General features: G+C 32.9%; 1 protein-coding gene across 7 annotated transcripts in view; it reads right to left on the bottom strand.

The window, feature by feature from the left end:
* LOC132730980 (zinc finger protein 235-like) overlaps nt 1-18,594 on the bottom strand; it is a 70,575-nt gene that overhangs the window by 49,512 nt on the left and 2,469 nt on the right. For 5 of the 7 annotated variants that reach the window (XM_060717073.1, XM_060717066.1, XM_060717067.1 and 2 more), the window contains exons 2-3: nt 11,545-11,706; nt 8,761-9,443 (exon numbers count right to left, since the gene is read on the bottom strand). In XM_060717073.1, the coding sequence (XP_060573056.1) occupies nt 8,761-9,443; nt 11,545-11,641 (780 nt within the window). In that variant the 5' untranslated portion in view covers nt 11,642-11,706. Of the gene's footprint in view, nt 1-119; nt 1,401-2,620; nt 4,027-4,709; nt 4,802-8,760; nt 9,444-11,544; nt 11,707-18,594 lie in introns of those variants that run through there. The other 2 variants (XM_060717072.1, XM_060717071.1) reach the window with 2 other exon arrangements.

Consider the following 18,594-nt stretch of genomic DNA (forward strand, 5'->3'; position numbering starts at 1 on the left):
CTAAGTCTGCGCCCTTTATTATCAAACATGTAGTCTGCAAGCTTTAAATAGGGAGTGCGGGGAAGAGAGTTTATGTATATTTTGCCTTTGCCTGTGGTATAACGTGAACAAATGATTAAAAGCCTCAAAATAGTAAGAAATTCAGAAGCATATACTGGACACTTAATATAAATAATTAAAAATTGCATTGGAACCATATTCAGGAAACTTTGAAAATATAGATGTGCATGGAAAACAAAAATAATAGTCATATCTTTTATCATTTTAATTCTGTTTCGAATTATAGTCAAATTAACTAAAATTATCTAACTACAAATTTTTGAAAAAACAAAAACAAAAAAAACCAACCTCAACAAACTAGCCACATGACGTAAGATTTTTTTTAAAATCACATAAACACATACCGTACATATAAACACACTTTTAATGTATGTCTCACATTAAAATATCAGATGTAATGTTTATGTGCGTACACGCAATTATTCACTGAAAAAACTGATTATATAAATTAATGACAATTGACACATTTATACTTGTCAGTCCTTGTTGATCCCTGTTGTTATTTACAAAACAATTCTGTAAACACTAAGCTGTTCTGCTGAGCCTACACAGTGTGAGCTTCTTGCGAGTTGTTATTTCCCTCTATTTTTAGGAACACGTCTTAGTCTTTCATTAATACTTAAAACTACAGCATTCCATAGAACTGGATTTTTTGTCTCTGGGTAGTAGTAATTTACATGTTGTTTAATAATTTCCCTCTTTTCCGGACATATTTTTTCCTTTCCGCTAGTTCCGTTCAAATTATACAGAAAACGCTTGTTTGTGGTATCGAACAATTCTGGGAGTACGTGAGGCAAGAGGAGGGCCGCAAAATGACCAGGTGATCTTGCTTCCCTCTTAAGCTGGCGAATAAGTTCCTCAGGCAGGCTATTTGTAGGCGGGTCAACTTCATATGACTCATTCATGACAATACTTTCATTATTCCTCTGCCGAACCATCAACGTCAAATTATCTACCTTAGATTCAAGGGTGTTCACATTCACAACAAGTTTGTTCAGCCTTTTATTTGTCACCTGTAGTGTGCTGCAGGCAGTATCAACGGCACCCAGTATATGCTTCAGATTTTCCATAATAGAAAATACAGTATCAGGACCGGGTTTGGCCTGATTAGCATTTGTAGGATTACCATCATTAGCCATCATGAGTGCAAGTCCTGAACATGGCGCATCTGAATCATCTGCATCAGCCATTCTCGGTGCTAAGGGAGTAGGTGTTTTTTGTACAAGAAGATCATCTTGGGTAGGTAAGCATTCATCTTCTGGTTGATCTTGATTATCAGTAAGTTGGTCATTACCATTGTTCACCACAGTTTTTAATATTTTTGCCTTTGACTTTTTTCTCTGAAAAACACAAACATGAATGTTTCCTCGTCATAACTAGAACAACATTCATCTTAAAACATTATGTCTTACAATTACCATGTCACCTAGACAATATTAACAATACCACATAGTGATGATATTGCATATTTGGTTTAGTCAATATAGGTACTTTTTTTCCAAAAAACATTTTTATTATCAATATTTAATTTGTAAAAGATTACTTGCAAGTATTTCTACATACATGGTGTTTAAAATACAAACAAGAGGGTTTTTAGCCCCAAAATGCTCACCTGAGAAGAAATTGTGATATGTCTAAAAGCTGTCAAAGCTAGTGTTTATTACAAGAATTTAAATGATGTAAGACAAAGGCACTAGACCATGCTTCATGTGACATTGGATATCAAAGTTCAATTTTATATCTAAAACTGTACATATGGTCCAAATTTCATAGCTGTATATCAAAGATCATGAAAATAGGTCACTTGGTCAATAACCTAGGTCAGATGATGAAGTCCAAATTGACATCTAAAACTGAACATATGGTCCAAATTTTAAAGTTGTACATCAAAGGCCAAACAGTAGGTCACTTTATCATAATCTAGACCACCTCAAATAAAAGCTCAATTTTCACAGCTCAGGTGAGCTAAAAATTAATAGATATAGGTACATATGACTTATCTTATTATTATAACAAAAAAACAACAACAAAAAAACATTGATGACTAAAAAGAACTCCATTGAAGTTGGTCCAAATGTTTAAAAACATAAAATTGTAATTATTTACAAACATCAGCTGGGGGATTTAAAAACAGAAAGATATGCAAAAGAAAATTTAGAAATATACTCAGAAATAAATTGAAAATTGCATTTTTTGTGCTATTTAAGCCATATTTAAGTGAAAAGCGTTGCAAAGCTTTTCAATTTTTGGTCATTTTTCACAAGGAGAATTATGATTCTAGAAAAACAGTGAGCAAATTTTCTGAAATTTTACACATAAGTTAAAGGTATCAACCTACATTAAATGGAACATCAATCTGTAAAAGTCATTTCCAGTCCCGTCATGTCAAAAAAACACTTTTCAAACAAGAAGGCCAAGATGGCCCTAGATCGCTCACCTGACCAATCGAACTCATCAGAGCAATTACTTAGGCAAGCATCCTGACCAATTTGATGACAATTGAGTCAAAATTGTGACCACTAGAGGTCAAAAATGGTTTTTCCATATTTTGGCAGTGTGACCAAGTTTTTGACTCCAGGTGACACCTATTCGAACTTGACCTAGAAATCAATAAAACAAACTTGCAGACCAATTTCCAGGATATTTGAACAACAGAAGCCACTAGAGAGTTAACAAGATTTTTCTATTCTTAGCTCCTGTGACCTGGTTTTTCATCAGAGATGACCAATGTTTTAACTCATTTGAGTAATAACCTAGACAAGCATCCTGACAAAGTTTGATGATGATTGAGGCAAAAATGTGACCGCTAGAGTGAACAAATGTTGATGGACGACAGACAATAGATTTTCAATGATCCTAAAAGCTCACCCTGAGCAAGCTCAGGTGAGCTAAAAAGTGAGATTATGAAAAGTGAGAAACATGAAGCCATTTATATTTATTAATTATAGCTTATTTTGTAATCTATAACAGAAAAATACAAAATCTTAGATGATTTCTTATCAATAAACTAACAAAACTAGTCTTAGAATATGTGATAAAGAAAACATATTATCTGCTTGACAATGTATGAAATAATTTAAAATAAGACTATTTTGAACATTTATGATTAATATTGAATTTAAAACAACAAGACTTAGTGATGTGATCTAAGTTTTGACCTCACTCAAAGCATGTATTTTATGAAAGAAATCAACAGTGTTTTTTCCATGTGACAAGAAAACATTGTTTATAAACTCCTTTTTTATTTAAAGCTACTTCACACTGAAAACAAAAACAGGGCTGTCTTTGTGATAAGGTCTATATAAGAGCAATGTTTGAAGAATAAACTGAGCCCTATAGATTAATGTAATTCATTGACAACTCCTTTTATGTTCTTTATAGCTTGAGCGCCATCGGAAACTTTTCCCACAACTAGGGCATACAAATGTCCCTTCTGCATGAATCTGCTTATGTTGTTTGAGATACCTTTTTGTCTTGAACGATTTCTCACACTTATCACATTTGTGTGAAGCTGCCTCACTTTCAGTTTTAGAACATATCTTTGACACATGATAGTTCAGATTTTTCTTGTAACTAAAGCGTTTCTGACATTTTTCACATTTAAACGGTTTTGCCTCTCCATGACAGGCTGCCATGTGACCAAGAAGATGTCCTCTGTTACTGTAAACTTTACCACATTGTTCACAATTATATGGCCCTTTATTTAAATGCATCGTGTCCATGTGACGTTTGAGAGTATACTGAGTTTGAAAAGATTTCCCACAATTGTGGCACAAATGCTCATAGCCACTGTGTACTTCTATGTGTTTGTCCAATCGGTCCTTTGTTATATACGACTTGTCACATACGTGACATCTGAACTGGTGATCCACATCTGTGACGTGAGTCATTAGATGATTTTTTAAGCTTTTCGACGTACTAAGAATTTTTCCACATATAAAACAACTATTGTCATCAGTTCTTGAACTGAAAAGTAAAACATGTATATTTCAATAGGGGTCTCTTCCCAACATGTATTAACATTTTATAAGAATCAAGGACTAAGAGTTAAATGAAAGTGTCAATGTGACCTTGACCTTTTATGACTAATAAATTAGGGTCATCTACAGGCAGTTGGAAATGTTTCCAATTTTAAAGAAAATATCCTTTCCATATAAGGAAATCAGACCAATTATTATTGATAGAATTTATATGTTCATGTGCATAAACCACAACCTATTGATAATTTCTTATTTTCATTTTTTACTTTCTTGAGTAAAGAATGATTCTTATATTTAATAACTATAATAGGAAACAACGAGAATGTATTTAATAACTATATCATAGTAAAATTACATCATTTTTGATATACTGGAATGGTAAACATAAGGATTAACATATTCAAAACTGGATGTTTTATCAATAATCACTATTAAGTCTGATTTTTGAATTAATCCAAAGCTACAGACTCTGTATTTCTTTGCAAGTGCATATCAAGGTGACAATTGAATTTGCAGCAACATATACCTCAATAACTTTCTCAGTATTATGAAATTTATCATTTCGTTTTGAACATCATGCACAATTATATAAGTTCTGACCTGCGTGCACAATGTTATTTTTAAAATTAAAATATACAACTGATATTTGAAGAAAAAAAATGCTCTTACCTGATTTCAATTTCTTCAGTTTTAATTCCGTATTGTACCGGTATCTTTTTACTTTGCTTAAAAACATTTTGTACCGCTTTAAGATCGACCCCCTGCAAATGGCGAATGAAAATGGATAGGTAAAGGAGTTTCTATAAACAATCACAGTGGCGATATATCCAGAGATTATTCTTAAAATGAATTTCTTTGATTTTCTTTTAAGACAAATTTTTGAGAACAGATGTATACAATGGAAGTAACTAGAATTGTGTCCATTAGACAAATATACCCTACACTCCATCAGGGTGTCTGTTTGACCATTGCAATGACTCTTTGACCCTTCAAATTTCCAAAAGGCTTTATTTGACCCTCAAGATTTTAACTGGAGGGTCAAATTTTGCTAAAATCATGGGAATTTGGCCTTGTTGTTGGTAAAACTTAGTCAAAATGTCCCTCAGGATTTCATGGCTAGTGAACACCCTGCTCCATTGTCAGTCTACTGACATACAGCAGACAGTATGAAAGAGGGACAGACAAAGGAAATTCTGAGGGACTCTCCTAAAACCTAAGTGGTTGGCACATAAAAAACGACATCCAATTTTACTAATGTTGATATCTTGATTTTTCCCCAATATTAAAAATTTCTTATGCTTAAAAGAAAATAAAAACAAGCAAAATCTGAGATGCACAACACATTTTGACCAACAGTCCTGTAAGTCCGTAAAGTTCAATGAATATAATTGCATGTATATCATATAAAATTTAATTTTATTTTTTGTACTAAGATTTAAATTGAATCTTTTTAAATTGAATCTTTATGGTATAAAATAAACTGGAATTCGATGCATTCAAATCATTGAAATAAATATCATACTTTTCAAAGTTTAACATATCCATATCCAAAGCTTTTTCTGTGTTTTTTTCCGTATTAATTATGCAGCCACAGAAAGGTAAATTTAAAAAATGCTGCCTAAAAAAATCTTCCGTTGGCACTCTATAATAAAAAAAAAATCTGACCGTTTACTTTGGTCATTATGTACATTACACACACATCAATTGCGTCATGCTCACCATATTTGGCAGTAGGGAACAGACGCTACATCACTCGATACATGTATACATGTTAACTGTGTAATTGAGGTGTGTAGAGTTTGTTTGCTACTGGATTATAACTAGACTTAATTATTTTGGCCCTCTGGGTGTCAAAATAGGTATTATTTATCTGATAAAAGGACAATTAAAAGGTGTGAAAGTCGTTGAAATCAGACAAAACATAGCATTCGGACCAGACAATTAGGGTCGCTTGTCATATACAACAGGGAGTCGTTTAATTCAGACCATTTATATAGGAAAATACATTGGGAGAAATGAAACAAGGTCGGATAAGATAGGGAGTCGTTGAAATCAGGGGGTCGCTAAGGTAGTCTCGACTGTAGTTTATCTTTTCAATGTAAAATGTCAATAGTCAACCTGTTTTCCAAATATTTTGACAAATATTCAATCTTGAAACATATATTTGTTTTCCACTATTAATACTTTTCCAGTAAACCACTCATCCACACCCCTTCATCCAAACAGAAGCACTGTTAGTAAAGCTACGTAAGGCTTCAACAGTTACATGTTTAAATTTACTCCTTTTCTCAGTTTCATTTAAAAATGTTTTCTGACAGTTTCAACGGAATGACCACGTTATCTAATCCGAATACCTTATCTAAGACTATTAACTGTAATCATAATTGTAACAATTCTAATTGATTTTATTCCAAGTAAAAAAGTTACGAGATAAGATAGAATTTCAAGGCTATTGAAAAACTTAGATTACCACTTTCTTAAAAGCAGCCCACAAATTTTGGCATTAACAACTATCCATTTGTACTAAATACATTCATTTTTTGGTGAATTTAATTTAGTTTTAATCAAATTCCTTTGATAATTTTCAAGTTATTCTCAGAACAAGCATTGTCGAGTATTATAAAGGGAGATAATTAAAAACCTAAGCAACATACAGTTATGGTTCTTTGACACTGCATTTCCTACAACTTTGTGCACTTTCAATGAGCTATCATTGATAATTTAGAAGTTATACTCTGATCAAGCATTTTAAGTTAAGGGAGATGATTAAAAAATTAAGTAAGGTAGAGTTATCACTGAGTGAAGTTTAAATCAAATTTCCTTCCATATAATGTTCATTTAAAGCTAATCTCCAGACAAAAATGTGACAAATAGATGTTCTCCCCGAGTTGACCTTATTGGTATTTTTCTTTGTAGTAGATCTTCTACAAGAACCCGGATATTCATTTTAGAATGTCACTTACGGCTGTATGGAAAGATGGGAGTGCTAACATTTGAGTAGTTACATGTACGTGGCAACAGGAACAATAAGGTCAATAAGTAACTGTGCTATTTCTATGATCAATGTCATTCTGTAAGCACTTATGGGCTATGCTTACTCTTATATGGCTATAAGAACAACAATTAAGTAGCCACCTTAGTAGGTATCCAATTGTTAGTCAGAAGGACAGACAATGGTGGTGACTATTTGCTCTCCCTATGGTAAGCATAAAAAGTCACTTCAATTGTTGAAAGATGACAAGGTAAAGAATCAAATCAATTTGTTCTTACATAATCTTTTTATTCTTTCTAAACTACAACTTGATTTGTTGTTTTCCTCCTTTTCTTTTAATTGCATATCTGTATTAAAGTTTAGTTTTGTTTAATCATTTCGGTGTTCTTTGTAATCTTTAATTTAGTTTTGCTGCGACTTCTTGAGATTCCTTGAGGATCACATGGAAAGGCTTACAGCATACCGCAAATTTTGAGGGCTTCTCCTGCTGATTACTGTATTTTCATATGTTATGTATTCATACATGTGAACTCTCCCACTTTTAGCGGGAGACTCCCACTTTCTGCAGCCATATTTTCAAAGATTTTACTTAGAATAAGGGGTATTTTCACAAATTAAAGAAATCTCCCTCTTTTTGATGTCAGAACTTTCTTCTTTGTTTATTGCAAATTCTAAAATCTCCCTCTTTTTGAAGAAAAGTCTCACGCTTGATCATGAAAAAAGTTAACATGTATGTGTAATTTGGTTTATATATCCATCAAAATTTTTGTAATGTCTATCGCACTCAAGCCTACTGTTCAACATGAAAGGCAATCAATAGCAAAATCAATATAAACCGAAAATCAAATCGAGAGATAGCTGAATCGTTGCACCCCTATAAAAAGTCTAATCTCTTCTTGTCCAAAAGTAAGTCTTACTTTCTAATTGGACAAGACTTTCCCTTTAAGGACACTTTCAATGATTTAATAAATTATAGACATATGTCGTATATACACAAAATTAAAACTGTCACATAGAATTTATTTCAACTTGTCATATCTGGTAAGAACATATCAATAGAAAAATTTTAACGAAAAAAAATTGGTGATGACCTTTTTCCGTTTTTTTTTAAAAAGTTATCTGCCCCTGAACTGGACTTTTTTGCTTAATTCAAGGGCAGATAATTCATATGACAGTAAACAATTACTTAGTTTTTCTTATTTTCAAGTAGCTCACTTCCTTTACAGTCAATGTGCAACTACATGTAATGATGTACCAAGAACAAATCTATAGAGATGTTTTTTTCCCTTTTTTCTTAACCTCTTACAGTCATTTCTTTTAAAAATGACCTACTTTTAAAGTACTTTCCTTTATTCAAAATGGAAAAAATATATGGCATTGCATCTTATTAAATATTAGGATTAACAATAAAAGAAAAAGATAACCCAGAAGTTAAAACAGGATTGTATAAACATATGTACAGCTGCATATGTATAAGTAATCTTCCCTTAAAATGATCTATTTTTAACAAATAAATAATTAAGATTCAAGGGCAGATAACTCCAAATTAAGATTGGTGGCACTTTTTTTCCCAAAGTTAAATATAATATAATAATTCTGTTGTCATATTCTAACAATAAGTGTCAAGAAATACTACTGAACAGTTTTTATTCTGCCTATATGTTGAAAACTTCCGAAAATGTCCTTAAACTCAATATCAACCAAGGTCAAATGAAGATTGGCACTTACTTTGCCTTTGGACTTGGTAGATCCTTTCAGTGAAGCGGAGCCCATTGAATCACCTGCTGACAACTGATTTTCTGTGTTAACACTTGTATTTCCTAATGCTCCATCATTACTGTAATCCATATCAGTAGACTCATCATTAACATCATCACCGTCATCATGAAAGTTATCATCACCACCATCGTAAAAACTATTATTATCATTGCACATCACATTATCACTAGAATTAGCACAAATTCCATCATGTCTGCTTTCTGCTTGAACAACATTTTCTTGCAAATCATCAGCATCCTGTTCTATTTTTATAGTAAAATGTTTCCCATCTTCTCCAAGCACAGTGATAGGTGTTAAATTGCTACTTGAGCTAAGTGGTTTATCTACAACTTCTGTCTTAGAACTTACAGATTCACTACTTTTTGGCACAGTCACAGTTGATTGGGGCAACAAAACTTTAGGTTGTTTGACATTTGTTGATGTTGCTTGCGGTGATTCTGTTTTTCTTTTTCCTTTATTTCTTGTTAGTGGTGAATCTGTTTTTGGGGTTGATTCTGGTTCCTTTACAACAATTCTAGACGACTGTTTGTTTTGATCAGCAACAGTATCGTCAGCAGCAGCTTTATCTTTCAGTGGAACTACTGGTGGTGTAGTAACACTTGGTCCAACTTTGTCTGTGGTAACTGATAAATCTGTCAAAGTTGATAAAAAAATCTTTAAAACTTTTTAAATACAGGTAGATCTAAATGTACCTTATAACATGTTTAACTGATATTTTGAAATTTACTTAAAATCTGCCTTAAGTTTTTAGTAATTTTTTTTTTTGAGAAGGGTATCTGATGAAAGTTTTTTTTAAATCTACAAAAAGGTAGAATTATGCTTGTCCAATAATCTTATGAATGTTGTGAGTAAACAGAATAGGACGTCCCTGCCAGAACAAAAAAAATTATGCTACTAGTTTAAGCAGTGTTTCATTTATTCAGCAATCGTTTTATGCATTTTGTCATTTGTTTTAAGGAAATTTACAAGTCATTTAGAGGGCGTAAAACTGTTATCTCAGTTGAAAAATATGTTACAGTTATATCTATAATTGTCCTGAACCAATATATTTAGCCTTACCTGTAGGAACCCAAAGTGACTGGCCTTTGCCACAAGTATACAGACAGACCCAGCACATCCCTGCAGACTGACAAGGCTCTATACCCTTCAGTCTACACGTAACTCATGTTTATTGATATTGAAATCCCTCAAGCTTTGAATGGACTGTTCTAAATTCAAAGAATGGCAAATTCACTACAACTAGAACTCCGCGAGTCGGATGTGTCGCCTTGTGAACAATGTAGTTTAGGGGAAATGGCCAGGACAAAAATGAAATATGAAAAATAACAAACGGCAATAACTAAAAAAATAATATGTGCAGAGCAGCATTTCTGTATACTGCACTTCTTATCAATAAGATCTATCATTCTATAATGTTTCAAGTCCATAGCTTTCATACTTGAGGAGAAATGACCAGGACAAAAATAAAGTAAGAAAATCAACAAAGGGCAATTACTCAAAAATAAGAAATGCAGAGTATCATTTTTTATGCACTGCACTTCTTTTAAATGAGATCTATCATCCTATGAAGTTTCAAGTCCATAACTTTTATACTTTCGGAGAAATGGCCAGGACAAAAATTAAGTATGAAAATTACCAAAGGGCCATATCTCAAAAATTAAGAAATACAAAGTACCGATTCTTGTGCACTGCACTTCTTAATAATGAGATCTATCATCCTATGAAGTTTCAAGTCCATAGCTTTTATACTTAAGGAGAAATGGCCCGGACAAAATTAAAAAATGAAAATAAACAAAGGGCAATAACTCAAAAATTAAGAAATGCAGAGTACCAGTTCTTGTGCACTGCACCACTTCTTAATGAGACCTATCATCCTATGAAGTTTCAAGTCCATGGCTTTTATACATTAGGAGAAATGGCCCGGACAAAAATAAAGTATGAAAATTAAAAAAGGGCAATAATTCAAAAAATAAGAAATGCAGAGTACCAGTTCTTGTGCACTGCACTTCTTCTTAATGAGACCTATCATCCTATGAAGTTTCAAGTCCATGGCTTTTATACATTAGGAGAAATGGCCCGGACAAAAATAAAGTATGAAAATTAACAAAGGGCAATTACTCAAAAATTAGGAAGTGCAGAGTACTGGTTCTTGTGCACTGCATTTCTTCTTAATGAGATCTATCATCCTATGAAGTTTCAAGTCTATAGCTTTTTTACTTGAAGAGAAATGGCCCGGACAAAATTAAAGTATGAAAATTAACAAAGGGCAATAACTCAAAAAATAAGAACTGCAGAGTACCGGTCCTTGTGCACTGCACTTCGGGTTATTGAAAGAAGCATGCATACCAAGTTTGAAGTCAATCAGACTTATAGTGACTGAGTTATGCTCCGGACAAGCTTTAGCGGACGCCGACGCCGACAACGACGCCGACACAGACGCCGCCGCCGCCGACACCGCCGACAAAAGTAACCCCTATATGTCACCTTTTCAAGGCGACACAAAAATTCAGTAGGTCAGTATTTAAGTCAAGATTATACAAAACTCCTTTACATACTGACAAATGTATGCCAACATAGCCTGACAGACTTTTAACATAGTGATACAGTTGACACTCTTATCCCATTACCAGATATTACCTAACAGTAAAATGTTCTCAACTCGATGCAAGAAAAAAGTTCAATGAATTAACAAATTCTTTTGTATTTATGATTGAATTATATTATTACATGTACCTGGTTTACAAAACCGCCATCCCTGATCCACAAAGAAGTTTTTGAGAGCCGACTCCTGCTCTAAGGTCACATACAACATCATCAAGTAAGACTCCATTGTCACATTTGAGGTAAGTTCTTCGAGAATTATCCTAATTTCTGACCATTTATGTTTCTCTGGAACTGAAGGAGAAAAAAATTATCAAAAGGTGAACTTAACTTTTTTTTTCAATCCATGTATTTGGGTTTACCAACATTATAGAGTTGGACAAAAAAGTGTGACAAACTGTCAAAAAAGGGTTACAAACTGCCATAAAGGGTCTGATTGAGATTCAAATGTTAGATGAAATGCAATACAGTGTTCAGTTTTAAGTCATAGATTGGAAATGATATATTATTTAAGCAGACATCATATTCCCAAAGACAACTTCAACACAAAGATTTCTATTTTTATATTTCAGATTTTTTATTTTAACCCCTTAGTGTGTCCTTGACCTTTACCCAAGACACCTCAATTATCGCGCAACACTAGCTCACTATGGAGAAAATTTGTCCCAAACTATATTTAATCCCTCCATGCATGTGGAAGTTACACTCTGGACAAGAGTTTTACACTGATCAGAAGTTGTGACCTTGACCTTTGAGCACTGGAACTGAGTTTTGTGTGCAACACACCACCCCATCAAGGTGAACATTTGTACCAAACTATTTTGTTATCCTTCAAAGAATTAGCAAGATATACAGTCTATGTAAAAAAAAAAAAATTTCAGGCCACAAGGACCCGCCCAGATGATTTTTTTTTCTGGCAAAGAGTCAAGCCATCAGGGCTCAAGCTAGGTTCAAAATTTAGGGAGAAGTCACTTCTCCCTCCAGCTGATTTAGGGAGAAGTGGGGAGACTTTAGGGAGAAGTGAGGAGATTCATTTATTGATGTTTGTTGTATGTTATCGCAATTATGTTGACTCACTGTTCATATCTTATTAAATGAATTGGATTTGTGTTACAAAAGAATATTCAATTTTAATTTAAAACAGAGACATAGATAGCTATTATTATAACTATTATTATCTATGTCTCTGTTTAAAAGTAGTTTGAAACAAGTAATAATTAAGAATGAGTATCATGTAATGCAACCATTGCATTAAATGAAGATAAAAAAAGCCATAGTTGATTCCTATCATGGATCATATCATGGGTGGATTAATAGTTATTCCCTTCTGATTTACTATTAAAAAGATTGCGCCGGACATTGTATTCATATTCACTTATGTTGTAAAGAAAATAAAAGTAGATAACGAAAGAAACAATCTTTAATTTCACTTTATTTGTAATAAATACAGTGTAATATGCCGTTAATCTTATCAGTCAGTCAGTCAGTCAGTCATTACCTGTATTCAATTCAATTCAATTCAAACATCTTTATTCACCCAGGTATTAATAAAATACATAAGGGGTTTACAAAGTAATATTTTACAATATATATATATGTTCCGGTTGTAAAGTCCTGAAAAGATAATACAATATTAATAGTCATTTAATTATTTTCAGAAATATAAAAAATAATATACATTACAAGAAAGAAATGGGGGTTCAAGTGAGGATATATTAGCACCTTATATAACATAAATACTGGGAAGTACACAATGCCTTATTTGCACGCTCTAGTAATTCTATTTACTACAACGGGGTTGTTTTTTTTGTGTGAATGAATGCCTCGTGCAAATTGTTCTTGTCACGCAGTAATTCGGTTCAGACAACACATGTGTAACCTGTTCAATTCAATAAAAAAAAAAAATAAATAAATAAATCAATAAATTTGCATGTTTCACAAGCAATTGGAATAAATATTCACCGGATTTAATAGGATTTACGCAATAAGGTACTGTTTACCCAGTAATAGTTAATATAATGTAATGTGTAATTCAGTAATGAGTAATTTCATAATGCATAAGTGCCGTCGGGGGTACGGGACCTCTTCGAAATTCTTTACTTTTCAAATTTGAAATACTTTAACAAGATTGATTATGCAAGATCGACGTACTCACGGCGGGACTTATCTAGCGTATTTCAAGACATGCATATCAAATTACATATTTAACACAATCATTTTTCAACATTAATACTATAATAACATATGAATTTATGTTTTCAATGGCTATACTTTTAATGTCTGCGGAACTCACCTAACGCACATGCTTGAGCAATATTGATAAGAATTTACAGAGTATCTTAAGATCATTTTCCGACTGTATGTTGACAATTCGTTTAAAGTTAAGATCATTATTTTCAAGGCAGAAAGTTTGTAAAATGTTTTGTCTTTGTTCTTTGAATTTTTCGCAACGTAATAAATAGTGTTTGCTATTGCCAATAGCGTTTTCTGAGCAAAGTATGCATCGCCTATTTTCTGGAGACGTCCCGTCCCAGCGTCCCGTTTCTTCTGGAAAGTGCGTGTTATTTGTGCGAAATTTAAACATTATTTCCCGTTCATACTTTGGTAAACGTATTAGATATTTTTCAATACTATGGGTTTCTTTATAGACTGCATAAGTTCTACCCTTATTAGATGACTGAAGTTGTGTGTTCCATTCCTGATAATATTGATCGATAAGGATTTGTTTTATAGAATTTCCTAAGTTTGGGGTATTTAGGGCAGGTTGAAGTAACCACACATCTGCTCTACCACTAGATTCAAGTATAGTTTTATATGTCTCAGCCATTTAAAATCTTTTTCTGGTTGTTTAAGCATATATTGATAAATTTTGTAAGATAATTTTGAGACTTTCCCAATAACTAACCTATTCCAAAACGAAATCATCCTATTTTTAACCATAATTGATATCGGTATTACTCCAGTCTCGCCATATAACATATATTTAGGTGTTGATTTTCGAGCACTAGTAATTTTTCTAAGGAACTCGCACTGAACTTTTTCAATAATTTCTAAAGATTCATAGCCAAAAATTTCTGATCCATACATAAGAATTGGGAGAACAGTATGGTCAAAAAGCTTAAGAATTAAATCAAATGGTAAACTTGAATTATTTACCTTTGTTAAAAGAAGGTATAGGCCCTTTTTTGCTTGTTGGACGATGTGTTTACGAGCTTGTAAAAAAGAACCATTACTAGAGAAAGTTATTCCGAGGTATAAATATTTTTCCGTTATTTCTAAATTTGATTCGCCTATATGAAATTGGAAATTTCTTACATTTCTTGCGCCGAATATCACTACCTTTGTTTTGTTTGTGTTAATATTTAAATGCTATTGTTTGCAGAATTGATTAAAGTGTAGTAGTGTATTCTGGAAATCAATTTATGAATTGGATATAATCACTGTATCATCGGCATAGAGTAAAACTAGCAGTTTTAGCCAATATTCAGCGTCGAGTGTATCTGTTAACTCTATCCCTACTGATCCTTGTGATTCTAAATATTCTTGTAAATCATTTAAAAAGATGGAAAATAAAACCGGACTTAAATTTTCACCCTGTCTGACGCCTGTATTTGAACAAAAACTATCAGAAAATTCTCCTAAATGCGTTATTCTTGATTTAATATTTTGGTACATGTTAAAAATGACATTAAATATTTTCCCATTTATATTCGTTTTGATTAGTTTTTGCCATAAACCTATTCTCCATACTTTGTCAAATGCAGCAGAAAAATCAACATATGCACAGAACAATTTCTGTTTCTTTTTCTTTAGAATTTCAATGAATATAACGTTATTCTATTGTTTAATACAGAAGTAAATAATTTTCCAAGTGTACTTAAAATAGTTATTGGGCGATAGCATTCCGGTTTCTTCGAATCGCCCTTATTTTTATAAATGGGTATAATATACCCTTCTAACCAGGAGTTAGGGATAAAACCAGTATCTAAAATTACATTGAAAAGTTTAGTGTAAATAGGCAATAAAAGGTCTTGAGTATATTTTATATACTCGATAAAAATATTATCGGAGGGGCTTGCTGCCTTTCCATTATTCAAATTTTTAATACATTTTAAAATTTCGTCTGCGCAAATTTCCTTATTTAAAAAGTAGTTCGCGTTAGGATTGTTTACATATTCGCCGGGTCGAATTCATTATTGTCAGTGACTCAGTGTCCGATTTATTTATATTCTTGAAATAATCGTAAAATTCCGATACGGTTGGTGACTCATGCGCTTTCGAGTCATGTTTAAGGCCGTTCAAATATTTCCAATATTGCTTTGGGTTCTCAGAACTCATTTTTCTTAGTTTTTTGGCGTTTTTTGTTTTATTTTCGTTTATATAAATTATAATAATTCATAGTTCTTTTATACTGTTTACTAGCATTTTGTAATCTTGTTTTATTGTCATTATTTTTATTATTGTGGTAATTTGTTTTAGCGTCATGGTAGTCTTTTCTGGCCTTATGACATTTTGGTCCGAACCATGGTTTGTTTTTATCGTTATTTATATGAGTTTTATTAAAGTCTCGTTTTTGAAATGAGAGTTCTACCGATTTAGAGAAAATTTCCTGTAGCTGTCGAGTTACGTTTTCTACAGTATTTATAGATTGCGGGTATGTGTTCAATGGATACTTAATAGATTCTATGTCATCTAAACATATGTTTGCTTTAAATTTTTCAGAGTATTGAGGCTGCCAACTTGGTTTATTATGAATTGTTTTCTTATCACACTGTGCGTTTCTATGTGTGTTAAACAATTTAAACGAAAACTTTAAAGCACTGTGTCCGTCCGAAAATAGGCTATCAGTTTCTAGTATTTCGAAAGAGTTAACGTATTGAAACATTTCAGCTGTTACGATAACATAATCAATTAAAGACTTATCTCTGAATGTTAATTTACCAACGTTAACGTCAACGTCAAATAGGCCGTTCATTATAAATAGATTATTGTTTTGACACGTTTCAATGAGCCGGATACCATGTGCGTTAGTTTTCTTATCTTGAGAGGACCTAGCTAGTGGGATATTAAATTTTTCTAGCAATGTGAATTTATCGAAATAGGCTTGAGATTCCTGATCAATATCAAATATATCGTTTAAAAAGGGGTCCGATGGTATGAAGTCAGGGAGCTGGGACGTTCTGGCATTGACATTGCCTGCAAGGCATACATATTTATCAAATTATCAAATTTAACTCGTCGACAAAAAAGGTTATCATAACTTTCATTTATAATTACCGTTACAGTTATATGTCGAGCGGTTCCGCTTAATTCTGACAATCATTCGATAGTGAAAATTTAATTGACGTTTGATCCGTCATCCTAAATAATTGTTATACAGGTAGTTGTATGTTAGCGATTTAATGATTGGTTAAATAATGTCGCCTCGATTAAAACGTGAATTACGATTGGTTTCTCGCACGTATCGGTAATCTCGCCGTGGGCGGAGTCTAATTGTTCCTCGAGCGTCTGTTAATTAGACTTTTATGAGATGTTGGTAAACAAACAGATTAAAGACATTTCGCATTGATTGAGATGCATGACAGTCCCTTTTTCCGGCGGCGAGGGTAAACAAAGCAAACACTAACCACATGTTATTCACAGTTATTGTTGGTAATTTACAATAATGGATCAATAAAATCGGGCGACTTTATCTTCGCTTTCATGTAGGATATCGGCGAAGTCAGACGGAATTCGGCGACTATTTCGCCCGAATCGCCCACTAACTCGAGCCCTGGCCATATCAAGCATTATAATAATTTGGTTGAATGTAAAAATCATTGTCTTTCTTTAAATAAGTGTGGCATCAATGTAGAAACAAATGAAGATGCTGACCCATTGAAATAAGTTCTGAGTATGGAGTGGGGATGTCAGAGTTTGAACAGAGAAAAAGCTTATTCAGGAAAATTGTAATATGTCCCAAACGGAAAACACTGTACCATAAACTAGAAATGTGTCCATAGGACATGGGTGCCCCCACTGCGCCACTGTTCTGTCAATCTTATGACTCTAGGTCAAATATTTTTTGAAAACTAAAAATCTTTTTACTAAGTAAAGGGCAAGAACTTTACAAATACTGAATAAATCCCCAAGCAAACCCCAAGTTGAAAATTGCAAATTTATACTACTGTAAGTCAAGGGCAATAACTCTAACAAAACTGAAAAAAATCCACATGCAAAGTCCCAGGTTCATAGCTTCACAGTGATGTGAATCATTATTCCTGTAATTTAGTCAGTGATGTTGATCATTATTCCTGTAAAGTTGGTCGATTCTAACTCAAGCACTCAAGGAACAAATAACAACATAATGAAACAGTTTTTACTAAGTCAAGGGAAATAAGTCTACAAATACTGGATAAATATACACAAGCAAAACCCCAGGAACAAACTAAATATGCTGAGCAACTTTCCCATAAGGTTTAATGACTCTATGTCAAATCCTTTTTGAGTTACATGCGACACATGTTGAAAATTGCAAACATTTTCTAAGTCAAGGGCAATAACTCTAAAAATACTAAATAAATCCAGACGAAAATACCCAGGTGCACAACTACACATGCTGATCAACATTCCTGTAAAGTTTCATGACTCTAGGTCAAATACTTTTTGAGTTACATGCGACACAAGTTGAAAATTGCAAAATTTTACTAAGTCAAGGGCAATAACTCTAAAAATACTAAAAATATCCAGACGAAATTACCCAGGTGCACAACTTCACATGCTGATCAACATTCCTGTAAAGTTTCATGACACTAGGTCAAATACTTTTTGAGTTACGTGCGACATAAAAGAGAACGGACGGACGGACAAGGGTAAATCTAAATGCCCGCCACTAATGTGGGGGCACAAAAAGTTATTGAAAAGATTTGAAATATAATTTCTAAAACCCTACATCATCAGACCATCATGCTGTTTTCTTCCTGATACACTCCACACACCCCATAAGAAAATATTCATTCATCATTGTAATTTGTATGTTACAAACACTGTTACACATACTGCCACAGTAAAAAACAAGAAACATGGCAATGCCATGAAACCAGGTTTTCAATTATCACCATTGTAGATAAATATATTGTATTTGAAAAACAAATACAAGCAACAAACAATGTAACTATGTGCAATGTAAAACATGAATAATGT

The sequence above is a fragment of the Ruditapes philippinarum genome, unplaced genomic scaffold (assembly GCF_026571515.1).
Source record: "Ruditapes philippinarum isolate M1 unplaced genomic scaffold, ASM2657151v2 ctg162_1_1_1_1, whole genome shotgun sequence".
NCBI lineage: Eukaryota > Metazoa > Mollusca > Bivalvia > Venerida > Veneridae > Ruditapes > Ruditapes philippinarum.